Here is a 27,500-nt window from a genome sequence, read left to right as displayed (position 1 = left end):
TTTATGTATATATAGTCCCACTCATTACTTATATTTGGGTCTGAATGTAGCTGCTTGAAAATTCAACGTTGAACCACTTGCTTTCTGGAGTTAAAGTAATTGACTCACAAGAAAAAACTAACGGTGACCTGCAGTGTCTCAAAGTTGTAGAGAAGCCCCCTGACCATCAGATCAGGTATCTGTTGTGGTAATGTGAGTGGGGAAGGCAAGGCCAGGTAGAGGAGAGTTGAGGGAGGTTGGAAAGTTTGGGAAATATGCCACACCAGCAGATATCTATAGGACACCACCATGGTGGCACAGAGTGCATAATGCGTGTGCTTGGAGGAGCATTTGGTGAGGTTGGTTTATTATTATAAAGCATGCAGTATACCTGGTACCAAACATCATCCTGAGGAAAATGAATCAGGAAGCAGCATTGTTCATGACAATTTAACCACAATGTATACATACGAGAAATATACGCACAATGGATGGTACTTTTATTAGCGTTCTGTTAACATAACTGTTGAAAAAGTCGACTCCGGACTCGGTGAGTAAACGTCTTGCCTTTATTTAATCATCAGTCTTTACACCACGGTAGCTACGCAGGCAGCCAACAAACGGTCGCCACTAACCGACAAGAGAATGTTGGCTTGCACGCGTAGCCCGAGCGGTGAGGGTGATCAAAGGAGAAACCATAGGGAAAAGAAAGGGGGAGGGTAATATGGGACAGTACAATGGTATTGACCAAATAGTAGGAAAAGAGACATTACAACAATAACATGGGACTAGTTTCTGGATACATGGCCACAGAAGGGAGGGCAATCCTCAGGAAAGCCTGATTACTGGTAGTTAGTTCATCAACTGCCCAGTTTGAATTAGTTTGGAGATATAAAATGTCTCTCTCATTCAAACATAGAGAATTAAATTGAATTCTCCAGATCTTTCAATTGAAAATTAGAAAAAACATCAATTTTTTGCTTTTTCTTCTAATTGGGAACAATCATGAATTTAGCCCTGATTTTTTGTTTTTTAACAATGTTGCCATCCCACCTCCCGTTTGAAATCTAGGTTGAACAGGGCCTTGACCCTCCTACCTCAGATTTTAGCATTATTACCTGGGCCATGACTATTTTGATCTGGTATTCTTAAATTGCTCCCTCAAAGCCTATGTTCAAACCCCTCTTATGCACATCTGGAAGTGCTCTGGAATCCCTTCTTTAGACCAAGCACTGCCTGCGGAGATTTGCACCATTGTCACAGTGTGTGCTATGCACTCGTATCCTTCCAGACTACTGAAACACAACACAAACCTTGGAAAGAGCTGCGCACTTCTGTTGTGCGCAGCCTTGAGCCGGCCTTTATAGTTTATTTTACAGCTGGCCCACAATGGTAGGGCATTGTATGTGTCCAAAGAATGTGAATTATTTTCAGTTGATTTCAGTCTAAAGACATTCAAGAAAATCTGTCTGGATTATGAATGTGCCTAATAAAGATTTCATGGTGCTTAAAAGTGGCTAATATTTCATGCAAGTGAAAAATGGGACGCTGCTGTCTGCAGATATGCGAATGTGAAATGGGCAGAAAAGAAGCTGTTTAACTGTCATCGCCCTGCAACTTTGATTAACGCCTTCCATAAATAGCCCCGAATAAATCCGGGCTCCGGCTGTGGCTCGACTATTGTGCAGTGCAGTGGCTGGTCGGTGCCAGGAGAACAAGTGGTAGGGAGACTTTGTGTTCTGATTTTTATTGGGTGGGAGTCAGAGTGTTTGTGTGACTCACCAGGAACACTGCCACTCTCAGCCATTCCTACCCCTTTCCCAAACCAGTCACCGTAACGACTATCCGACTATCCCACATTCTGAAACATTGATCCAATAATCCAGTTCTGTTTTGTTTTTGTTTTTGGAAAAAATTACCAAATCGTGCATTGATGATGCTCCTACTCTCAGACTTAAAGTCCAAAATTAAAATGTAATTTGGGGTCATCTTTAATAAGGTAAACGGAACATTCTTTCTACAAATATAGGCTACTCCCATTCATATATGAAGGCTCTAAAAACAGCCTTCCTTTGTAGGAACTTATCAATGATTTGCAAAATCCAAGAGTACTACATGACATGAAGCGTATACTGCCACCTGTTTCCTGATGAAGGTGTCACACATTGGACAAATGATTGAAAAATGTCAGTTATATATGGACAGCTTGTTAAATCATTTTTTAATATGGGTTATTTACAGTTATAGAAAAATATTAACATATTTGTGGTAGCTTTTGGGTTTTTGTAAGGCAGCCTTTTCGCTTAAGATTGCATCTGTCTTGAAACCTTAACATATCATTTAGTGAGTAATATATTACTTAATACTGTGTGGAAGAATTTTACATGTTTAAGATGTAACTTTCATTAACTCTTGATGATTATGGACCACAGCTTTTAAGAAATAACACGTATATAATGGTAAACTTCTATGAAACATATCTTGTTCTGTTATCTTCTCAGGTTAATGAGAGGTGGATTTTCAGCATAACTATCTCATTAGTAAAAATGTTCAACGTTTGTACATGACACACTATAGTGTGTGTTCCTCTTTCATTAAAGCTATATGTTGCATTTTTATTTAATATATTTATCAATTGAGTACGGATCAAGAAGAAGCAATTACTGCCTTTTTTTCTGAGCTCTGCTGTCAGCATCGCCAGGACTACCCCAGATATTTTTAGAGTTAATGTATGCACAGGCGATGGAAAAAAGAAATGCCCTTCTGTGTCAGCACCGCACAGAGAATAGGATCATCATATGGCCCCATGACTTATTTTTCTTCATCAGACTATGACGCAGAGCAAATGAGAAAAAATAAGAAAAGGGTGAAAGATGGAGGAAGAGAAAGATAGGAAAACAGGTGACAAATAAAGATGGTAGGGAAGAAAAAGAAGGCGGAGGAGTAAAAGAAAGAGACAGGTAGTGAAGAGTAGAGGAAGTAAGAGGGATGCGGTAGAATCAATACTAAACAGCCTTAATAGGCAACCAGGCAATTCTTCAGCACTCATGGTGGGCTCCTAAGAAATATTTCTGGCTTCATATTTAGTTACAAATTACTTCTGAGGGTATTGAATCTCTATAGTATTTATATCTCTGAATGTTTCAAGGAGGGGCTGAATATTTCAAGGATGGGCTGAGTGGTTGGCAGCGTTTTGTAAACAATCCCAATCTCCATATAATTTGAATAACTTCCTTGCTACAGGTAAGTGAGACCATAGCAAGCTCCAGACCTCTTAAGTGAGAAATCCTTTCCCATCTACACTCTCATGCGGCTCCCCGAGCAACAGTCTGGCAATGACCCACAGGTCACTTCCCTACACTTCTTAAGTGTTGATTTCATTTTTCCCCCCATTAGAATAAAGCAGAAGATGACGTGGAATCGGGCGAAGAGATGGGCACCCACAAACGATACAGCCGGTCTCTGATGGGCAGCTTTTCCAAACGCAAGGTTAGATCATCTACATCTCTTTGTGCTATGGGCTTGTGATCCACATGATTTCTGCATGACATCTTCTTGACTGTAGGGAGACCAGGAGATTTCCTTCACAGGCCGGTCCCTCGGGGATTGTTATGGGGGCTGAGCAGGGGCTGTATCATGACGGATGGTCTCACTTTCTCTCAGACCTACCAACATTTCACAGGTACCGACCTATTTGGGAATCTCCCAGTGTCCCGTTAGGTCAAAACATATTTTCTAGTCAAATATTTAGTTTTCAAATAGATATTTTAAGTATGAATGTATGTATTTCCATTTTTGTAATTTGCTCTGTCCTATTTTACAACTGCTTACCTCATTTGGACAGGGATAACTCATGTGGAAAGCAGGCAGGACGGACCAGGCTGGTTAATGTCTATTACTCATTGGGTCGGCTGGTATAGTGTCTGTCAATTCTATTCTATGAATCTTATAAAGCACACAGCTACCCAAAGGCCTCCCAGCACAACAACAGTCATCATTATGGCCAGCTCACCACTGAGAGAGAACTAGTTACTGTAAAAGCCTGGTTTTCAAGGCCTTGTGAAAAGAAAATTAGTTGGTCAAATGGTGTAGGTCAACTGGGAGACTGTTTCAAAGTTTGGGGCCAGATAAGACAATTAACCTCCTCCCCAAAGAGATCTAGTTATCTATGAAATCTGTAGATGGTGAGCTGAAGAAGATCTAATTGACCTTCCTGGAATTTATGGGGTAGCTATCGATCTTATGGAGTTATCTGTACAACATGTATAGGCCTTAAGTTACACTCGCTGAGCCTCTGGAAGGCAGTGAAGATCTTTCAGGTGTCTTGGGAGATTCATAAGGAGCCATACGGTAGGATTCTTAGTGCCCTAAAACCTTTTGATCACATATTGGGGCGACCCGAGCTATAGGACATTGCCACAATCAAGCCGTGAAATAATCAGCGGCTGGACAATTAGTCTTCTAGCTAAAAAAGGAATATTTAAAGGTTTTCTTAGCAGTCTCATGGCACCAAAGCAATTAGCAGCAGTTTTTTTGAGCTTGGTGCTCCATTGCAATGCTAGACTCTAGCCACATTCCAAGACTTTTATAACCCATTTGGGGCTAGGGAGTCTCTCCTGGTAACCAGGCACAGGGGTTAGGTATTTCTTACTGAAATTGTTGCCACGTAGCATAACCTCATTCTTGTCTCCGTTGAGTTTGTTTACAGGCAACCATCCATCTGGATACTGCCTGAAGACAAGGGCCAGACTGAAGTGATTGGAGCTGCGATCTGGGAGATTGAGCCCAACAGCTCGGTGTCATCGGCATAAGAAATCAATGACAACCCGTTAGAACACACAATTTCAACTAAGGGATACATATAAAGCTTAAAAAGCGTGGGACTCAGAGAAGACCCCTGCGGCACCCCAAAACTAAGATAGAGACTGTGGGAGTAGCAGGAACGATCTAGCACCAGGAATGTTCTGTTCTCCGGGAACCCATTCAGTGCACGGCCATCGATAGCCACTTTTAAGATCCTGTACCTGTAGATAAGTTTGGCATGATCAACCTTATCGAAGGACCGCACTGCGATCTTAAAGAATAATGGCTGCCGAACCTCCTTGGTCCAACAGAGATCTTAGTTCCTCGACCACTGCCAGAAAAGCTTTTTCTGTGCTGTGGTCTAAACCCCATTGTGTGGGGTGGAGGATTTGGTTGGAATCAAGAAAGGCAAAGAGATGTTTATTAATATGTTTTTCCAGGAGCTTCAAAGCTCCAGGTAACAGGGAGATCCGCCTATAGTTACTCAGGCAAAGGGGATCCAAATCAGGCTTTATAAAAAGAGGTTTCATTACTGCATGCCTCCATTGTGTGAGGACCTTCCTGCTAGTGAGGGAGAGATTAAGCAAATCCACCTGGGTAAAAGCAACACTATCAGACCCTTGGCAGAGAATTTGGAGGAGAGCAGGGTCAAGGGTAGAAACTGACTTTATTGCCTTTCGGAGGTCTGTAAGAAGTCTCACAGTGAGATCTGGAAAGACCATGAGGGTTTCTTCTAACTGCACCAGAGGGGGCTAACTTGGGACTCCTCACTATTTGAGCCATCGGGAAGGGTGAGTAAATGTCCACTATCTTCTATTGAAGGAAGAGAGGCAAATTGTTATTGTGCTCAACAGAGGCTTCTGGAACAGAACCAGCAGGCGTAGGCTCCGACATGTCTTTAAGGATCTGAAAGAGCTCTCAAGCGGAGTTAATAGATTGTTAAATTTTAGGGGAGAAATAAGCTGATTGAGAAGCTTTTATTTCCGCATGATAATTCCTAATAGCACTCCTATACTTAAGTTTACTGACTTCATCATAGGACTTTCTTCAACTTCTCTCTAGATGCTTGCAATCCTTTTTTAAGGTGAGTAGGTAAACGGTAATCAAAGGGTATTTATTTTCTCATTGAACAGTCTTATACCACTTTGCAGGTGGGACCACGTCCTGTGAGTTGATACCCCACTATTTGAAACTGGAGGTGGATTAGGTAACTTGGTCAGATAAATCGGGTCTCATTGTCTCCATGACAACTGGCCAGTCATCAACATTCAACTTAGACTACCATCGTTTTAGCTGCCTAACCGAAGGCTTGGTGGTGGGAGAGGAGGAAACAGGTAAAATAAAAAGAAGCAAAAAGTGATCTGACTAGGTTTGAGGTATCGGGCTCTGCACCTGAAGATTAGTGATATTCCTAAACACCAAGTCAATGGTGTGCCCTCTCTCATGAGTAGGACCCAAACCAATTGCATCAACTGTAGAGGCGCCGGGTCTAGTAAAAGGTTCTTGGAAGCCATCAGTATGCACATTGATGTCACTAAGCATGGCTAAGTTCATCCTATTTATAGCTAAGCCTGCAACCAAATCAGGGAGAGCCTGTAGGAAACGAGCATACGGGACGGGCGGTCTGCTTTGGCACGTGGAGGCCCGTTTCAGCCTCCAGGAGTGATGATGCACATTAGGCGATCCCGGCAGCAACTTGAAAGAGTTGCGCCGGTCCTAGCGCACATTAGCACATCTGCACACAGGGAATCAATTTATGAGTTTTGCCAGGACTGGGAAGAGGATGTGGCCTAATGGCTTGGGCGGTCGACCTCAAAGCTGAGGAACCAGGTTCTAGTCTCAGCAGGGACGCTCAACATCCTGTGATTCTGGGAAAATCATTTAATCTCCCCGTGCCTAACAAAAATAAATGTATCCGTCTGTAACACAACTGGTGCTCATGTAAAGCGCTTCGATACCTTCGGGTCTAGTATGTGCTATATAAAACAAAAAAAAAAAGTCCAAGTCGGGCCCTGCATATGGCGGACCATGAGGCATCCCCACCCGATTAAATGGCACGTCTTATGTTATCTACCATTTCTATAGCACACTACTGCCACTATCGTGGCAACAGGTAGCAGTGCTTTACCGTTAGACGAATGTGCGTATGGCACTTTGTTCTGCATCCCATGGCCCAGGAGCCATTGGGCATTACACCCACAACCCCTGTGCCAACCTGCCCATCACCCTTCAGGAATTGTAACGTTCTGGTATCATTCTGTTTATCTGACTCTCCCCTATTTTTCGAAATTGGTTTGAGATTTTTCTTCTGTTGTATTTTCATTTTATTACTCTTTGTGATCTGCAGAAATACTTTACACATTGTCTCTAAGTTTAGCCTAACTGCTTTGTGCAACTTTACCAGAGTGTTAAGCACAGGTCAGTTTAGTGTCTTTTGAGGTTCACTGACAAGGATTGTGGTTATGGTTGGAGTGCAGCTTCCACACCCCTCAGCCAATAACCCAATGTCTTACCACACACAGAAGAAAGATAGTAGTATCGGTTGGTAACTGATGAGTTCTCTATAGGGCCATGGTAGAAAGCCTTTTTGAGAGGATAGTGACAAAAATAAATTTGGAGATTAACTTTTTATGAGTGACATTATTTCCAGTACTAGCAAGGCACATCCTAAAGAAATGGTCTCCAAGGTTAACAGATAGGATCACGAACCATGTTCTTTACATCTCCATGGGAACCACATATTTCTATCGTACAGTTTGCAAATGGTAATGAGGGCACAGAATACCAATGTAGCAGCCTCCTCCAGTAATTAAAGTCTGTCAGTGCAGCCATGTGAGTTGATACTTACATTCTGTTAAGTGACAATCACTCACTATATCAGGATTGGCAACAACCATTCTAGCGGATTACTGCCTTACATGAAAGACATAAACTTTCCAAGCGCATATCCAAGACTGTATCCGTCTGAAACAACCTACGGAAGCTCAAGAGACCTTTTGCAGTGGAGCAGCTCACAGGAGATCCTGAGATCTCAAGGTCTGAACAGATGAGGCTTCAGGCACTCTGAAGTATGATTGTCTATTGCCGTGTAGGCGTATCCTTCAATTGTAGATTATTCTGCTCTTTGACCAGTGGCCAGACACCCTCATGCCAAAGGAAAGCCCTTATTCAAGCAAGACTTTGCACCAGTGCAAACCACATACCTTTGAGCCATTCTGTATGCATAAATAACTTCCCCCATCCACTCCTCATCATCCTCATATCTGCTGTTCAATTTCTTCCCATGCAGAAGAAAGGTGGGAAATTCAAAAAGTCATTAAGCGTTGAAGAAGGCGATGATAACCTTGAACGTCAAGGAAGCATTGCGAGAGGCACGTTACACTATGGCAGGTAAGAAGGCGAATGTAATGTTTTACAGAGTGTCATGAAACCAAAGAACTTTCCAGAACGCCATCCAGGCATCGCGTCCCTGTTGACATGTTTTTAATTGCAAGTGCTTGCTGTGGATATTCCCTTAGGCTTCAGAAGGGTCTTGGGTCTTGGTGAACCCCTTACCTTCCCCTGTAGAGTCTGAAACTTATGCACTCATTTATTTCTAAGGAATGATTCTCTATGGCTCTCCGGTCTGGCTACTTCTCTCAACCAATCGGTGTCACGTAATTCTAACTGTCTAATATACTTGCTATTGCAGAAAATTGGATTAGTTCAGAAAGTTTTAATGCAGCAGAGGCAAGGTAATGTCCGACAAGGCATTGGGAAAGTGTTTTTGATCCATAGTGTCCATTTAGTTACCCGCTGACCAGATGTCTTGAACGAAGTTCAACAAAAATTGCAATGTTCAAAAAAAAAAGAATATATATATATATTGTCTTTCTTCACCTCTATGCACTTGCACTTTTGGCATAGAAGGGTAGGGAGGAAGAGAGAGGTAAAGTGTTGGACGTAGGGTTTCACCATTTGGTCATGTATGGAAGTTGGAATTGGACCCTGGTCTTTTGGGGTCACAGCCATTAGCCACTAGATCACATCTACATCAGCTCACTCAAGTTTCATTTTATTATATCATGAAATGAGACACAAAAGAGAGCAAGGGTGGGGTGAATCAGAGCAGAAATCTGATCAATACAGATCCAACCTAGGAGAATGCTGCAAATGAGTAATGAATGCACCAACAGACTGTATGTGCATGAATTGCCAGCTCTCCCATTTTTAAGTGAGTCTCTCTGTAGACAGAAATGTCAATTAACAATGTTTTTCTCAGTTTATCATCTCTGACGGATGTCTCACTTCTGATCGATGTTTTGTCACCACTGGATCCCTCTTCCATCCAGACTCTCATTCATCAAGGCCTCTTCATCACTCCCTTGTGCCTGGCTTTCCCTTTTGTTTCCCCCGTAGTGCTTTGAAGCAGTCTCATAATAGCTTAAGTGCTATACAAGCAAAAAATCGTTGAGGTGCAAACACTGGACTACTGATGTACTGACACTGGCAGTGGGGCAAAGGCTTTTACATCCACATAGGGATACTGAAACACAGGACCATCAATTTACAAGAAGACTGCCACTGACACATGGACACTTGGACATTTAAACTAGGACCCTGATATGGGTTCATTGGTGCATTGACATTAATACTTGGAGAGTACATAGGGACCCTGACAATGGGACACAGGCACAGTGTGGAGTACGTTGACAACAACGCCACGAGGACCCTGACACGGGTCAGTGATACCGGGACAGAGAGGTATGTGGGCTTGACACAGATAGGCTGACATGGAGATGCAGACCTGGTGGAACCTGAACCCTGAGACACTGACACTTGCACTGACCATGGGATACTGACATAGTGACCTCAATACCGGAACAATGACAACTGGGCATTGATCCTGTCCCAAGGACATTTACACAGGGACACTGGAGCATTAACTATAAGCCACTTACACTGTGCTATAGACAGAGACATGACACGTGCACTGTTATAAGGATCTTGGCCTGGGAACATGAACACTAGAAAGTTAACAACGTGACACCCATATAGGTAAATGGGATTACAGAAACACAGGGACAATGCAGACACTTAAAGTGACACATGGGCACTGACGTGGCTAATTAGCCATGGAAGATAGAACCAGACACAGGGTGATGGCAGAGACAGGGAGACCATAGACATGGGGCCAGGGATCTCAGCAAAAGCAAGGCGGTGGTCCCAGTTAAATAGCGTTCTTAGGACAACCCTAAGGGCCCAGATGCTACACCAGGGGCAAATAGTGCACTTCTCAGATACCACTTAACCTGCATTTGTGTAAGAATAACTGAAGCAGCTGACTGTGCAAATGATTATGGTTAATCCCACTCTCTGGTCCTGCTTGCATAGTCAGAATGGGTCTCTCATTGTGTTAACACCTGCAAGTCATTTCTACACCCCCTTAACAGGGCAGAGTGAGCATGCATTCTGTATTAAATCAGTAAATTCTTCTTTCCTGTAGGACAGCCCCTTAAGGAGTGTTAGCGTTGCACTGATAGTACTTCTCCTGCAGCAAAAAAGCACCCTGCCCATGTATTATATTCGCGTTTTGAAGTATATTTCACCTGGGAGCTTCCTTGCTTGCTGACTCATATCAAATGTCTGAGCCCATTGCAAGTAAGCCCTTATCTTCGCCCAGAATAAATTGTTAACATTTCTAATACAGGTGGAAATAGATTGTGCATAATAATGCACTATTTGTCCCTTGACACATCAAACCTCAAAAAGTGTGTATAAAATCTATCTAGATTTGAACGATATTTCTGTCCCAGTGCGCTATGAGGCGCACCCGTTGCCACTGATTTGCACAGAGGTTTTTCTAATGTGGCCCAGCCGCGCTTGTTGCCCTGCATGACCTTCCTGATATTTCTTCCCATGTAGGATCACCAGGCAGAAGAAGACCATGAAGCTCTCGCGGGCTTTGTCCGACCTGGTGAAATATACAAAGTCCGTTGGCATCCACGACGTGGAAAGCGAGAGTAAGGATTGCTGTTTTGTAAGCAGAGGAGGAAAGGCGTAACCCCAGTGGAGTAAATTATCTGGAAAAGCAGCGCTTAATAAAATCATCTCTCATAAATATTAATGTGCTTGCAAATTTTCATAGATCACTCCGCGCTGTTGCCTGGAGGGCTATGTTAGCATTTGGAACCAGGTTCTGGTATTGCATTCTGCTGGAGTTGGGCTAAACCAACAATTGAATCTCATGCTTAGCTGTAGGGTCGTTGGACCATCATCGCTAGAGGTATGTCAGCCGCAAGCCCCCCGGCGACCTTGTCTGTTTGCAGGAAACAGAATACTTCATTTTGCTGATTACTAGGTGTGAGGATATGAGCTGGGAGTAACGAGAGGAGAGCGGAGAGTTGTTGAGGAGGGCGTAGTGGTTATGGGCAAGGAAATGTGAGAGAGGGAGAGATTGGAGACGAGAATATGGGCACAAAAATAAGTGGGACCAAGGACATTTATCAGGAAGACATGAGGAAGAGGTTACTGTTTTGAGGGAAGTGTAGATGGTAGAAAATGCTGGGTCTGGTTTAAAGAGACAAAAAGAAGGGGCGAGAACATGGGAAAATTAGATGGGTTTGTGGAGGGGCGTGTGTTGGGAAGACATGAAAGTCATTGGAGGTGGAGAGGGAGGTAGGAGGGTGAGGATCTGGAGAGAGCGGGTGTAGGGATTACGTAATGTGGGGACCAACATGGACTTAGGGGTTAGACATGGCATCATGGATGAGCTAGTGTCTGGCAGGTAATAGGGAGCCAAGGAAGGAGGAGGAGAGAGATGAGGTTTAGGGACTGGCACTCATTTGTGGTAAAAGAAAGCAATGGCAGGAGGGATGGGAGTGAGAGGCTGGATGGTAGGACGTGGGAAGTGAGGTAGGAAATTACTGATGGAGAAAGGGATTAGGGCATAGTAGCAATAGTGGTGCTACATCTCATCTACATCAAGGAATGTGTTCTTGCTTTTTAAAACATGTGGTGCTGATATTTGAAGTGGGGTGAGATTGGGTTTCCCAGGTGTGTATAAAGATGGGCAGTCCAATTGTGAGTGGGTAAGACAGGCAGTAAGGCAAGCTTAAGACAGAGAGCTTGATTACGGGGGTATGGTGGTGGCGGTCTTCCGACTGCCCTATTAAAATTAGGGTGGGCAGACCACTATTGAACTGCCGCAGCCGCCAAGGAACGCAGTTCCCTGATGGTGGTGTAGCAGTGTAGCAGCAGCAATATGCTTGGCAGTCATGCCAGCCATATCACAAGTTTCCTCTCTGCCAGGTTTTCATGGCAGTTTCTCCTCCATGAAAACCGTGGCGGAGAGGGAACAAAAGGGGCCCTTCAGGGCTTGCTGCTACCTCAGGCACATGGGGTGCTTGTTGGGGGGGCACAACATATGCCCCCCTGTGTACATGCACCCCAGTTCCTGAAGGGCATTGACTTTTCATTCCATGCCATGCAGGAACTGTTTTTTGGCATTCCCGTTGCAGTGCCCATTTTCTGAGGCACCGCAGTGGGAACATCAAAACAATGCCAGCCAGACACGAGAAACACTCATAATCTGGCGGGCAGCCCGACCACAGGTTTAGCAGTGCGGCAGCGGTACAGACCTGGCACCGCACCTCTAAACTCGTAATCATGGCCAGAGTGCAGCGTATCCGTAAGGTGTGAGCGGAAGTTAATTTGAGGGCTCGTCATGATTAATTAGCAATCCCAAACCTAACTTTGAAACTTGTGCTTTAACACGCTTTGGTTTATTATGCACTAACCTCCTGCTGCCTTCTTCCATCAGTCTCATGCAGTTGGCAGGTGTCATCCTTCAGTGAAACAAAGGCACATCAGGTCATCCAGCAGAAACCTGTGCAATACATCCTCTTCAACCAGTCCCAGCTATCGCGCATCTACCCATCTTCCTACCGGGTCGACTCCAGCAACTACAACCCCCAGCCCTTCTGGAATGCGGGCTGCCAGCTGGGTAGGTGGTCAAAGCTCTATCTAGGGCTCTGGTTGCTCACATTATATCTTTTTCTGTTCTCTATAGCGACAACTCTAGATGGTATGTAGCTCCTAGGCTAATCTGATCGACATTCAGTCGGTTCCATTACATGGCCAACTACTAGTGTGTCTCCTATTTTGCTGCACTCTCTCCTCAATATTATGTTTCTTCTGCAACTCGCTGCTCCTTATCAGCCCTGCATTCAAGCATTCTGTCTTAGCTCACCGCCCTCCTCTGTTCTTTCTTTCAGAGCCCGTATATGCCCTATGTACCCCTTGCATCCCTTGCTTTGATCATATCCTTGTTTTTCTTACTCCACACTCTTCCACATCCCACCTATCCACTCTGCTTCGTTTTTTTGGCCACTTATCCATACCTAGTTCTGACTGCTTTTTTTTCATCCCAACTCTTTCCTCTGTTTTGCTGGTCATTATTCCAATGAATTTCTCTGCCCACTCTCCCACAACCTGACTTTCGCATTTGCTTGTTCCACTTACCCATCAAGCCATCTCTCCATCTTTCTCCTGTCCCTGTTCTTGCATGCTCTCCATCATTCAGCCAACTCGCCTGTATCTAACCATCTAACCATAGCCCTGGCCCACTTCCTTCTCTCAACTTCTACCTTCAGGAAATGCTGTCCTGTCATCCATATTCTCGCTCTCCTCTTTTCTATAAATGCATTCATCCCTTCTACTACTCCCCAATGTGCTTGTCTTTGATACAACTCTTTTATCTCCTCTACTCATGCCAGTCCTTTGCATTCACTTTGCTCTCAGTGTTTCACATTTATTCACTCTCGCCCTAATCTCTCACTTAAGCATGTGAACAAAATCGCTATTTGTACCCCTGGGGTACTAGAATTCTGAAACTCTGACCACATTATTGCTTTGAATCATGGAATGGAAGTTTGGCCAGACTATGCTCCCTTCTGCTATGTCAACGGCGAATGTAATGTTTTTTGGATTCTAATATATGATAGAAAGTTTCTGGAAAACCAGGAATGGATATTTGGGAAATCAGATTTAGACCAAATTAAGTTGTATTCCCTTCCGCAACCCCTACGTAAAAATGAATACAATATGCCACATATCCCGTGCATAGATTTCCCTTCTTTGTTTCAGGGAATTGATGTAGAGGGCCCAAGAGAGTAAAAATCTGCATGCATTTGCAAAAAAAAACATTGTTTAATGGTCTTAAATCCCAAGGCCGCCCGCAACAAAGTTTTAATTTTACTTTAATAATGACTCCATATTTCTTCTGAATCAGCAATCCTTCCCTCCCCTGTGAGTGCTTTTTGGAACCTGGAGCTATTTTAATAATGATATATTTTTCAGGAGCCCCTACCAACGTGTAGCTGACGACATCATTTTTAATTTATCGTGCCCACGTCTGAGCTCGAGTAATGTACTGGGACAGGCTTGGAATTATACCTATATCCCTTAAGTGTTCTATTGAATCTATGAATGCTTAAGCTAGCAAGAAATTCGAAACATACGATGGAAGTGGATCAGATGACCAAAATTTCCCCTTAATACTTCATGGTAGGATGTGCGTCAGGTCCCAGCCACGAGACGAGTAGGACATTGTGATAGGTTGTGCTTTAATTCACGCTTCTCTCTTAATGTATTATTTTTGCTTCCACAGTTGCGTTAAATTACCAGTCAGAAGGTAGAATGCTGCAGTTGAACCGGGCCAAGTTTAATGCCAATGGGAACTGTGGTTATGTCTTGAAGCCGAAGTGCATGTGTCAAGGTAAGGAAAAGCACCTGTCAGTTTCAGGAAGTGCATCTGTTCTGGTGAGAAAGAGCATGCGCGAAGGCAAGGAAGGGCACGTGGCTATCAATATCAATAAGGGATTGTGACATTGTCATGAAGTCCATGTTTCTAGCTAAGGACCGGTGTTAAGGACCGGTGTATAATGTCGATATGAAGTACACGTGACATGGTGAGGAAGGGCATGTGTCGTGGATGTTTGTATCAGGAGACGGAGTCGTGCTGTAAATGCGGAAAACGAGCTTTCTAAAATGGATCTGGCGGGCCAGGTTTGAATACCAGCCTCGGCTCAACATCTCGTGATTTTGGGCAAATCACTTCATCGCCCTGGTGCCCAAAAATGTATTACGTCTGGTTCTCTTGTAAATGACTGGTGCTCTCTCGCCAAGTTTGCGCTACATAAAAACTGAAACAAAAAAAATCTACGTAATACATGTACTGGTATCAGGAATTGAACATGTATGGTACCAGAAATCACCTGTCTATATAAGGAAGTACATTTATCTTGTTAAAAAAGTAAGTAGTTTATATGCCATCATAAGCAGGTGCATGTGCCAGAGCACGAAGGTGCCTGGGTTATTTGAGAATGCGCATAAGTCAGTGCATGGACCAAGGTGCGGAATCATCACACAGCCTCAGTAGGTGGTTAAGGCTCTGTCAGAGTAGTAATAAAAGAAAATTGGGAACATGGACATCATATTGATCTATTGCAAAATAAATTACACTTTCTTTTCCGTTGGGGAGGGGAATACACTGCTTTGATCATAGAGAGCAAACTTCTTCTTTCTTCCTAAGAGCAGCGCTTGCGCTACAGTTTTTGCTCCTTGGGGTGTTTCGTTATCGGGAGCAGGAGAAATTATGTGGCGAGCATAGTCGTTCCTTAACCCTAAACAGAGGCATATGTTATGCGGATTCATATAGTGCCAACCACCACTGCTATTGCATCATTAGCACATTGTCTAGCTTGCTGCCCTTTTGTACGGATCAGGGAAGTCCATTAATTGGCCTGGAGAACTCAGCGTTTGTGTTTTGTTGGGTTAACTTGTCTGTGGTTATTAGAGAATCTGAAGGGGCTTATTTACAAGCCCCTTCCACCGCTGGTGATATCACTTTTTGCGACGCACCGGCAGCGCATCTTGCTGCCCCATATTTACAATGGCACATAAATCCACCATGTGTGATTTTTCATGTCCTTGTAAATACGGCCCCTTTACATGCAACACTTTGCGTGACAGGGGTGTGTCATGGGTATTGCTGTGGGTTTTTCAATGCAACACCCATGGCTTCTGCCGCATTTCCAGATTTACGAGAAATCGTAAACCTGGAAATGCATCAGTATGCTATGCCTTCCCAGAGGAGGCGTAGGGAGGCACAACAAGGAGAAATGTTTTCATTTCTGCTCATTGTTTTCCTTTTTCTATGCGTGCTGCATTCTGCAGCACTCATAGGGAGAGGAAATCACTTCTTGTGATTGTTTTTTAGCAGGATGATGTCCCTTCCTGTACAAACACAATCATCCCCGTGATCCTGCCACCCTTGCACCATGTGCAAGGGTGCCTGCGTCGGCGCATGGCAGCTAATTGTGCACCAGTGCAGGGGAGGGCAAAGGGATCCATCATATCGTTGTAGATATGAAGCATCCCTTTGCTTCGAAATTAGCACAGGGCGGAGAAGCTAAATGGTTTGCGGCACCGCGCTGAGTTAATTCCTTGTAAATAAGGCCTGAAATATTTTTGGGAGCTTGTGTGAAAGTAAAGTGGCTTTAAATAATGGAGGACCTTTGCAGTAGTTTACATGCGTAAGTACGTGTAGCAAATGACTTTCCATTTTTTTGATTATGGGGAAGTATCAATTGTCTTAGCATGAATATAGTGCTTTTATTCAAACAACACAAGCCAAGTCGGTGCCATATGATGTAGTGTTGGGTGCAACATGCTGTTCACCTAGTCACGCTTTGCCAACTATTTGGCTTTGGTGCCTTATGGTGTGCACAGTGATGATGGGGTTCTGTTCAGCATGTGCTGTTTGTGTGTGATCATTTGTAAGTGAGATTGAAACCATTGTGTGTTGTGCAGTGTGTGCAGGCCCAGATATGAGTTACCAGAGATGTGTTGGGTGCCTGTGGTAAGGCCTATCTATAATGTATTGAAAGTTGGTTGCATATGTGTTTGTTTTACATTTGGATAGAAGGAGGAGTCAGATGAAAACTAGCTATTCTCCAAAGTCACTTTTATATGTTAGTGTGGTAGTACATGCTTCTTTCTGAATATGAGAGTCTTTGTTGTCCTGTGGCAGCAAAGCACAAGGGCGGGTCACAGATATACAGTCACAGATACACAAATCTTTCATAATGTTATTCTTAAAGCTTTAAAAAATCTTGAGTAAGTAAATATCTATGCATTGGCTGCTCTATGCATTATACATAAAGAAACCCAGCATGCATGCCCAACCTTCAGAAACCTATTATGTTATCCACATTGGTATAGCACCTTAAGCCTTTAGTATGACACTAAAGCACTTTCCTAATGAGGGAGTCTTTTTTGTACAGTTGGTAAGCTGGCTTTAAAATGAGAGTTAGAGAGAGGGGGGGCACGATTGAGGAGGAGAGAGGAACTGTGTAGAAAGATTGAATCGGTGTGTATGTGCGAGTGTGTGTGTATGCTGCGTGTGTGTGTGTGTCTACCTGGTGACAGATTTTTGGGCTGTCAGAGGAGTTACATTAAAGATAGTACATTAGATGGATACTAGGGCATTGGGAATCCCAGAGGAGAAACAGTCAATGAGTCTACCTGCTCGGGCGGTGTCTGCACTCAAACCTCAGCCAGTGGTGTCCCCCTGATGGATACATTTACCTGAGAGCTCACAGGCTTATACATGAGATGGTGGAAGTCATGTGACAGGAGTTAGAGCTGGGGCTAATAGGTACACTCCCCTTCGTTTGCCTAACCGGGGAAAGTTCTGACATCTGGGAGGGCAGAGGTGCTAGAGTTGCAAGAGGAGCGCTTCTTAAATGCTGAAGGAAGCAACATATGTTATATGTGTGGAGAGGTCAATTTTTTGTATTGAGGCTGACAAGTTATTTGTCTGTTGAAGAAGATTTCATGCCCCGCGGTTGGGGATCTTTGTGCCTCTGGTCATTTTTTTAATCAAAATATATAGGTGCATAATCCAGGTTCAATAGAGTTTTCCCCCTGGTTTCTTGGCAAGCGCACTTTGTCAATGGTTGGACTAGTCTTTTGTCCGAGCTGGTTTGGTACTTGGACACAAAGGGAAGGTTTTTTATAGTATTAAGAGAAGAGCATTGCATTCCTGATTGGAGAACATTTTTGTCCGTCAACTGTGCCATTTTATCCTTGATGGGACGAGTCTTACATGACTCGTGGGAGCAGTCAAGGTCATCATCTTTGACCTAGGAAGTCCCATTTCTCTTCAGAGGTTACTTGCCCCTAAGAGAGTCCTTATACTTGGAACAGTCCTTTATTCCTTGCACTCTGGGTTCTTCTTTAATAATGTGTTGCTGCATTCCACTGTCTGGGTCCTTCCTTTCCAGGAGTAATTTCTTGAAACGTGAATGCATTAATCCAAGACATAAGAGAGAGCTGTCCACATTACCTCCATTTGTTATGATGGTTCCCCCTCCACCCTCATAGCAGTTGCAGCATTTTATTTCTTTAAATCACTTTCTTGCTCCTTCCTTCGTATCCAGGAAATTTCTCTGCACTCACCAGATGTCAAGTGAATGAGTAAACACAGACTGATAATTTCTTAATCCGTCAACAATTTAGGGCATTAGACATTTGTGCCATCTGAAGCCATACAAATGTAATTTCTCCTAACTGTCTGATTCATTATTTCTTACTAGGTGCCTTTAATCCAAATTCCGAGGATCCTTTGCCAGGTCAGCTGAAGAAGCAACTGATCCTGAGGATTATCAGTGGACAGCAGCTCCCAAAGCCGAAGGATTCCATGCTGGGGGACCGAGGAGAGGTAGGTCTGAGGCTGCGTGAACAAAGCTGTTAATTACAGGTAGGGATGGGGCAAATGCACATAATTTGGTTTTGCACAACTACACGAAATTCTGCAAAAATTATACGAGATTACACAAAACGCAAAACCAGTCTAAAATTCATCCTCACGTCCATTTTGGACACATTGCATGCAAAAACAAAATAGCACAAAAATACAAGGGCCTTGAGTAATGGGCACTCGTGTTCTGGTCGATTGCATTGTTGCTGTGCTCCCATGCTAAGATTTTGGAGAAAGCGCGGCTTAAATTATCCTTGTGCATCAGCACGAATTTGGAGAATTTTGAGAATTTTGCATAAAAAGCATAGCGTGAAATTTGCAAAATTACACGGGAATATTTCAGTATAATGGACATTTTGCCTGGGCCTAGTTACAGGCCAACTATATTATATAATGTAAAAACATATGATGGGAAAAGCATCCTTTGTAGTTTGTAGTATATAAGAAAGAGTCCTCTTGACTTGTTATCATTGTGTGATTTAGCCAATCTAAATACTGATCTTTGCAAGTGAATTCCGCGACGTGGCAAGTATTTTCAGAGTGGTGGTACTGCCATGCATTTTACATCACTGAAATGACATGGCTTATGAAAAATCAAAATGCTACATCAATGACAAGTAGAGCAAATGAACCACGTCCATGCAGCAGATGAATGGTACGGTTGTAGTATGCGCCCTGGCAGTGCTTCATTTTGAAGCACATCGTCCCAAATATATGAGTAAGCCCGGAGTGGTAGGATACTGCCGTGTACAGAGAGCACATTTTCATTGAAATGTCCTCTTGAAATGGCCATTGCATTTGCATCAGAGATGCAGTGTTACTGTTAAACCTATATGGCACACAAACAGAAGGTCATGGAAATTTGGTTTCTGTGCCTATTTATTACACAAGTAAAGTGTCTTGATTTGTTTTGATCCATTTAAAATCTTTGGTTACATCACACATCAGACTTTTAAAAAAACAATATGCCTCATAAACCACTATATATATATATATATATATATATATATATATATATATATATATATATATATATATATATATATATATATATATATATATATATATATATATATATATATATATATATATATATATATATATATATACTAACACAAGAGTCCGATCAGGTTGAAGGCTGTCAATCGAGCGGTCCGCGTTCAGGGTATCGGAAACCCTGTATCTCTTACTCCACCACTATTTCCGATTCTGGAAATATCACGGACACAAGGGTAGTTGCAGCAAAAAAGGTTTATTTCTGGCTGCACAGCAACGCGTTTCAGCTTACGCCTTGATCACGCTGAGTGACAGGCGTTTTTTTGCACATTGTTTAAATGCAGTGTAAAACATAAAAACAAACGGTAAACATACCCTTAACCTTGTGAAAAGCAGCGGCCATCTTATAATGTATGATTCCACATTTGAACTCAATTTAAATCAGAGCCTCAAACATACGTTCAGCAGGGAAATTGATGAAAAAGATTAACAATCGAACACACAAATATATCCTGTATCGTGGATTAAATATGGTTGATAATACATCTCATTTTTAACACAGATTTTGTCAAAATGAAAGGACGAATAAAAGAATCCAGCCCAAGTGGGCATTGGTCGCCAAATAATTACAATATTCATTTGAAAGTCCATCAAAATAAGAGAATAATTGTTATTAAATGCACCCCAAGTGGGTGTTAATCGCCACTCATCATTTGAAAGAATAATCATTATAAATCTTCCTACGAGGTACAAATAAAGACCACATAAAAAAACAGCCTGAGTGGGCCTAAGTATATTATACTTCGATTGTTACTTAAATCAGTTTGTCATCATCCTCTAGAAGATTTCAACAATTTATAATTTGTGATTTGGATATTCTATCTCCCCAAGATTTCATGATCTAAAGTAGTTGTGAAAGCCAGCCACCAAGAAAGTGCAAAACACCTGAAAGATAAGAAAACAAAAAGACCTAATTAAAATCTGATTGATTCAACAGTTACACAGCTTCATATTCTACCTATGCAGGTGTACAGACAATTCTTCATTGGAATTCAAACCCAAAGGGGCCATAGTTTCAAGGTCAATGATGTACCTAGACCCCAATTTACGTAAAGTTAGTAATCTATTTCCCCCTCGGATATTCTCGCCGACAGCATCAATGACCACCATTTTTAGAAATTTCTCGTTCTGCATATGTGTATCAAAGAAGTGTCTAGCTACCGGGTATTGTCTGTTATTGTGGCGGATAGCTCTGATATGCTCCAGTACTCGTTTTTTTGCACGGTGGATAGTGCTGCCTATATAGGCCTTGCTACAGGGACAAATTAATGCATATACACAATAGGTCGTGTTGCACGTCAAAGATTTTCTTATCACAAATTTGTTTTTACTGCTCAGAATATCCAACGTTGTGCAGTCGACGCTGTTACTGCATGCCTTGCAGTTTCTACAGCATCGAAAGCCTACTCTCCCACTCTGTGTTGATCTATTCCTGCTAGTCACAAGATTGGGACTCAATTCATCCCTTAAGGATCGATTTTTTTGAAAAGTGATCTGAGGGCCATTACTAAGATGTTTTTTCAGGTGGGGATCAGTTAACAACACATGCCAATGTTTTTTGAGTGTCATTCTTACATCCCTGGCTTGCCCAGAATAGGTTGTAATGAACCTAAGGGTATCCGAATCTTTGATTTCTTTGTTAGGATGTAATAGCTGGGTCCGTGTTAGTGTCTCCACTTTCTTACAAGCTTCTGAGATGGTTCTTTTGCCATAGCCCCTCTCTCTGAATCGTTGTATCATGGTCTGTTTTTCCTTTTCATAGCCTATCTCAGAGCTACAATTACGTTTGGCACGTAGTAATTCGCCAAACGGAATACCTTGTATCAATTTCTTAGGGTGTGAACTTAACGCACTCAAAATACTATTTCCTGCAGTTTTTTTACGAAATAGTTTCGTATGCATCCCACAGTCTTTGATTTCAATTTGTATGTCTAAGAATTCAATTTCCGTTGTACTTATTTGCCCAGAGAAGGCCAAATTGTAGCAATTGTCATTCAATTTGGCAATGAAGGTTTTAGCAGAATCACTATCTCCATTCCAAATAAAAAATATGTCGTCAATAAAGCGTAGCCACAGGACACATTGATCGAATTCTGCCATGTGCGCCACCACCTGCTCCTCCCACCAACCCATGACCAGATTGGCATAGCTGGGGGCGAAGCAGGTGCCCATGGCTGTGCCCTGTGACTGGCAATAGACGACCTCATCAAACAAAAAATAGTTGTTGGTTAGACAAAACTGGATCATAATCAGAATCATCTCTGAGTGCCCCAATAATGATATTGATCGAGTTTTTAGGTAATGTTTTATGGCTTGTAAGCCAAACTCATGTTTGATACTGGTGTAGAGGCTACACACGTCCAAAGTTACGAGTGTGTAGTTCTCTTCCCAGTGGATGCCATCTATGATGGTCAGGAAGTGTGTCGTATCCCGCAAATACGATGGTAGATTGACCACATAAGGTCTTAAATAGTGATCAATGAAGCGAGATGTGTTTTCTAGTAATGAACCAATTGAGGATACAATTGGTCTCCCTGGCGGGTTCAGTGAATCTTTATGTAGCTTCGGAAGTAGGTACAGAATAGGGATTTTGGGGTGAGGACATTTGAGATAATTGTACTCCTCCCATTCTAGTAGGCCCCTTTCACGCCACTCCACAAGCATATCCCCATATTCTTTGTTGGATTCAGATATGGAGTTCTTATCTGATATGCTGTAACATCTATTATCTGACAACTGTCCATAGCCTTCTTTTAAATATGCAAGTTTGTCTAGAACCACAACATTACCCCCTTTATCGGACTGTCTTATAACAATCATTGGGTCGGTTTTAAGATTTTCAATGGCTAACATTTGGTCATGAGTCAGATTTTTCTGATTGAAAGCAGTTTTTTTATACCCCAATTTCTTAAGATCACTTAGAACCCCTCTTTCAAATACATCGATGGCATCACACTCAATCTGTGGTAGAAAAACTGACTTAGGTTTAAAACCACTCCCTGGATTCACATTTCCATCAATATCATATTGTTGCAGATCAGCAGTCACAATACTCTCATCAGTCTTTTGATCATGTTGAGAAGTTAAAATATTCAAAATCTCAACATCATCAACATTTAAATTGCTTATAGTTACCCTTTGTGTGGTGAGATCCTTGGTCACATATTTCGTATCAAACCATTTTTTTAATTTCAATTTACGCGCAAAATAAAACAAATCTATTCTGGTCTGCGCAAAATTCAAATTATAGGTAGGACAAAAGGACAGACCTAGTGCAAGTAGTTTAGTTTCTTCCTCTGTTAATATTCTTTTGGAGAGGTTGACCACAGTCATATTTGTTGTTTCTTCCCCCTTGTCATCATTCCCATGGGGGTTGCGGCATCTGTTTTTCCTCCTCTTCTTTGCCTGTTTGTTCCGATACCTCTGCCTCTGCTTCCGCGTCCTCTCCCTCTCTGAACTCCCTGCACATGTGGTTGGTCTGTCCGTCCCTGGTTCATCATATGAAACTGGACTAAAAAATTAGTAGATTTCTTCTGAGCCACATTAATGTCGGGATGAGCTGCTGAGGTTGAGGCGTCCGATAGGCTTCCATCCGATATATCACTTTCCGATATCTCAATTATTTCAGATGTTTTAGTTTGATGAATTAGACCACCCCCTTCCTTGTTTTTTTCAAAGAGGTGATCATATTTCTTGTGGAAGGTAAGAGTACGGCCTGACTGATAGTCTTTGTAGTCCCGTACAAATTTCCTCTGTTTTTTAGCTGTAATTTCCTCCTCTAATTTGTCCATTTTCTTGGACAGATTATTCATGAATTCATCAATAACTTCCTTTGTAGTTATTTTCTCCAATTCAGCCAGGGTCGCCTCGATCTCAGCCAGTAGTTTGCAACGATCTTTTAAGGCGTATTTTACTAATATACGAAGCATAATGGTTGAACATGCATTTGAATTGTTTGACCATTCTTCTAGCATTTCTGGGTCGGGGTCTTCGTAAGTCGGTATAGTAAAAATCCGTAAGCCTCTAGGTACTCGTGCGACATCAATGTATCTCTGTAAGGACTCAGCCTCCCACCATTTGGCAAGCTCTTTTTTATGTAATTTCTCCAATTGATTGAATAGAGATTGCGTCTTGATTTCTTCCGTGATGGTATATATATATATATATATATATATATATATATATATATATATATATATATATATATATATATATATATATATATATTGGACTGCATGTGTCTTCAGCAGTCATTTGCTCTTTCCTTGCTGCTGATATTTTTTGAAATATTTGTAAAATTGATTTACAACTATTTCAATTTGTTCATGTGTTAGAAAACATTTGATAAATACTGTTGTCTTTTCCTTTTATGCGCTCTGTACCCCAGGAGAATTTTCACTTTGTTGCAAAATTCACCCACTTTGCAGTAAGAGAAGGGGAAAGTAAACACCAATCTCCATATTAAAAAAAAGAAGAGGCAGCACTTTGTCAGAAGACATTGCCTGACGTTTGACCGCTGTTGTTAAATGCTCCACAAACGTACAAGTAACACCAACATGAAAGGCCTCTTTATTTATTATTCGTGCTTTAAACTCCTGCAAGATTATTCTGGGGGGGGACCTCTGGCGCTCCTGGTTCCAGTGCCCCTGAATGAGTGTGCCTTCATCCTTCTCTCGTCTAATTAGCTGGTGCTTTGAGTTGTTATCAGCACTGTCTGTAGTCATGCTGCTGCCTGCAAAAAGTCGATAAAGATTGTAAAATAACCTACAATGACCTGTTTTTTCCAGCCAAGGTCATGCAATGGCATCGGGGTTGAAAGACATGTGAAATCATTTATGCATACACCAGTGGTTTGGGGGAAATGATGCTGCTGGAAGGTGTACACGAAACACCCACTTTATTTTAGTTTGAACACTTATAAGCGAAAATTCAATATAATGCAGTCAAAAAGGTGGGTCACATGCATACACAGCTGGGGCTGGGGCTTTTGCTTTGAATCTTTGATAGAAATGTTTAAGGTTAGGTACATGGTATATAATTAATATTAAAGAAATTTATAGTTTGCACTGCAGGTTACAGTGAAGGCTTTTCCCTGCTTTTTGTTAACTTAACATTGCAGTTGGTAGGGAGCCCTTAATTTAATACGTTGACGGCTTTAGCACACAGAGAGAAAGAAATATGTCTGAGGTTGGTCAGCATCTTTGGCAGATATCTGTCACCGGCTAGCAAGATCATGTTTAAAGTATTTAACATCAACACCTTTAAAATATGACGTAATCGAAGCTTTTGCTGAGAGTCGTTCAAGCCTGATGGTGGGTGTGACGCCCAGGAGGGAGACGGACTGTCAATGAGGCACCCAAAGGCGCCCACACGTCCACTTGCGTATCCTGCAAAACGGGCAGGGGCCACATGGCCATGAACGCAGTGCTGGAGATCACAGGTTTAACTGGGCGACCCAAAGGCAATCTATGGAAAACGGTGATAGCTGCTAAGCGCGAAACATTAACAATCACCGTCACTGCAGGCCTGTAAAAATACACAACTCTGACAGTTGTGTCAACGTGGCTGTTTTGGGATGAAGCCTGTGTGGAGAAGCATCAGTCTCCCAGCCAAGTATTGCCAGTTTCAAGTGAAGTCAATCTGAACCTGACGCCAGTGAGTTCTGAATTTTTGCATCCTGGGAGGGTACTCCAAGCGTCTGCCGTTCACAAAAGCCAGTGACATCAACCCAGGTGCTGCATGGGCATCCACAGCATCTGGCACCGAAACACAACAAATAGGGGTTGCACACCAGGTACAACCTATGAAGGTGGTGGAGTGAATGGAGGTGGCCTGCCATGGCCCTGTTCCCTGCCATAAGGACTAAGATTGACAGATCCTGGGAGCTGAGGAGGTCCTTAGAGAACACTGCACATGTGCAGAAGGCTCTGTCATCTACCCTCTTCAGGGCACAAGCTAAGAATGGTGCTAGAATCGTGAGCAAGGGCACAGCCCATGAAGCACCCTCGGTCATTCCCCTAAAGGTAAGGGAGTTACCCCAGTCCCCATTGGATACCCCTCTCCTTTCCCTCCCACACCTAACGCCTGGTGAGATGCCAGGTCAGGGCTGTTCCTCAGTAAACAAACCAACAATGCACTAAGTAAAACCAAATGCTTTTCTGCTCACATTTTAGAAAATCTGTGCAGAGAAGGGCTGGTATTCTGGAATTGCATGGGGCATTGAGCCCAGTGATTCTAGGACCCACCCAATCCCGCCAAAACCTTGTATGGCCAGTAACTGGGGGGTGATACTGGTCACAGTAAGTGACACCAGCTCTGGTATTACCACCCTATGTCACTGGTTATCTCAGATTGCCATACTGCAGAATAAAACCAAGGACAAGAACATGATTGGTGAGTGACACCATTTCTCACTGACTGGAGTCCTCTCCCAAGCACACATGCCGTGTCCTGAGCTGCATGGGCAGGCAGTGAACATCTAAGATAAGGGTGAAGATACATGCACCCCTTCTGGGTCCTACCAAGAGGCTGACTGGCATTCCTAGTCAGCCAGCCAGCATTGTATGTCCAATCTCGCACAGGGGATTACGTTTGTATCGAGGTACATGCAAAGAAACTACACCCTAGTAAAAAAGAACCTCAGATCAATTACGCCTACACTCTTCCAGAGGAGATGATTAACATGAGCAGGGACTATCCGAACTAAGGAACACTTGAAACAAGCGGTCAGATAACATATAAACGAAACAGGGTTTCCAGGTGGAAAAATGTCTTTTAAGCATCAATGAAAGATCATGACTTACAAACATATCATTAATGAAGAAAAGCACAACAAGACAAACAAAAGCTGGCACAAAGAGTTAGCTGCTTCATAAAGTGCTCAGTGCTCAAGTCATTACACAGTTAAACGCTAAAAAGCGGTACAGTGTGTATGTTAAAAAACAGGGTCAATGGAACAATAGTAGTTCGTAAGTTTTCCGTAATGCATTTATGAATGAAAGGACAGTGGGCGGGATAATTCCAAAGGGTTTCCAATTGCCCGTTCGTCGATGACATTTCCACCCTTTAGGACTAACGGATCTTCATCAGGGCTGTGAGAATTGGATGAAGCAGGGAGCCAACAATCAGTTATGAGAGGCAGAAAACATTACTGGAAAACAAGAAACATACCCAGAGTTGACTGGAAAATGCAAACTGGTGAGAGACATGCCCAGCCCATGACTGCTTAGTTACAGCATTGCCCTGGGTGGTTATAACCTCATATTACTAGTTTCAGTGTTGTAAATGAGGGATGATTTTTACAAAACCGTACACGTTTTACAAATTAAGCCCCTGCAAAACCCTATCCTCCTTTATTAAATTCTACCATGGAAATACTCAAACATTTGGAATCAAAACCTGTAACCCAGAAAGCATTGCAATATAATATAGGTTAAAAAAAGCACTTCAATTCGTTTTGAAAACTAGGCTTGTTGAGGTGAGGTTGCATGGAAAGGGGCTGCAATCTCACAGTCCTGATGAAGGGTTTAATATCATCTGAAACAGCTCAAATCTTGTTGTACGGCAGCAGAAATGGCACTGGCACTGGCATAATGGCACTCGATGAGGCATTGTAATATGGTTCTTGATAAAAACAGGACGCTCTGTAATTGACCTGCAAAGTGTTGTGAAACAAAAAAGCCCTTCGCCTTGTTGAGGCAGGACCCAAAATAGAGTTTGATGGCCCTAGGCAAAAGAGCGCCAGTGGCCTCGGTTGCCGTTCACACTCAGACATTAGATGAGGAGATGAGGGTGGAGGTGTACGGTGGGGGGAATAATACACTTTTGATGTTTTCCAATTAAGTTTTTATATGTGTCC

General features: G+C 42.6%; 1 protein-coding gene across 7 annotated transcripts in view; it reads left to right on the top strand.

Moving 5' to 3' along the window:
• PLCH2 (phospholipase C eta 2) overlaps nucleotides 1-27,500 on the top strand; it is a 1,499,317-nt gene that overhangs the window by 1,414,481 nt on the left and 57,336 nt on the right. For all 7 annotated transcript variants that reach the window (XM_085609277.1, XM_085609254.1, XM_085609273.1 and 4 more), the window contains 6 exons: nucleotides 3,376-3,468; nucleotides 8,072-8,172; nucleotides 10,687-10,784; nucleotides 12,584-12,766; nucleotides 14,432-14,539; nucleotides 18,423-18,547. In XM_085609277.1, the coding sequence (XP_085465403.1) occupies nucleotides 3,376-3,468; nucleotides 8,072-8,172; nucleotides 10,687-10,784; nucleotides 12,584-12,766; nucleotides 14,432-14,539; nucleotides 18,423-18,547 (708 nt within the window). The remainder of the gene's footprint in view (nucleotides 1-3,375; nucleotides 3,469-8,071; nucleotides 8,173-10,686; nucleotides 10,785-12,583; nucleotides 12,767-14,431; nucleotides 14,540-18,422; nucleotides 18,548-27,500) is intronic.

This window comes from Triturus cristatus, chromosome 1_2 (assembly GCF_964204655.1).
Source record: "Triturus cristatus chromosome 1_2, aTriCri1.1, whole genome shotgun sequence".
NCBI classification, from domain to species: domain Eukaryota; kingdom Metazoa; phylum Chordata; class Amphibia; order Caudata; family Salamandridae; genus Triturus; species Triturus cristatus.
This window is presented reverse-complemented; position numbering and strand designations above follow the sequence as displayed.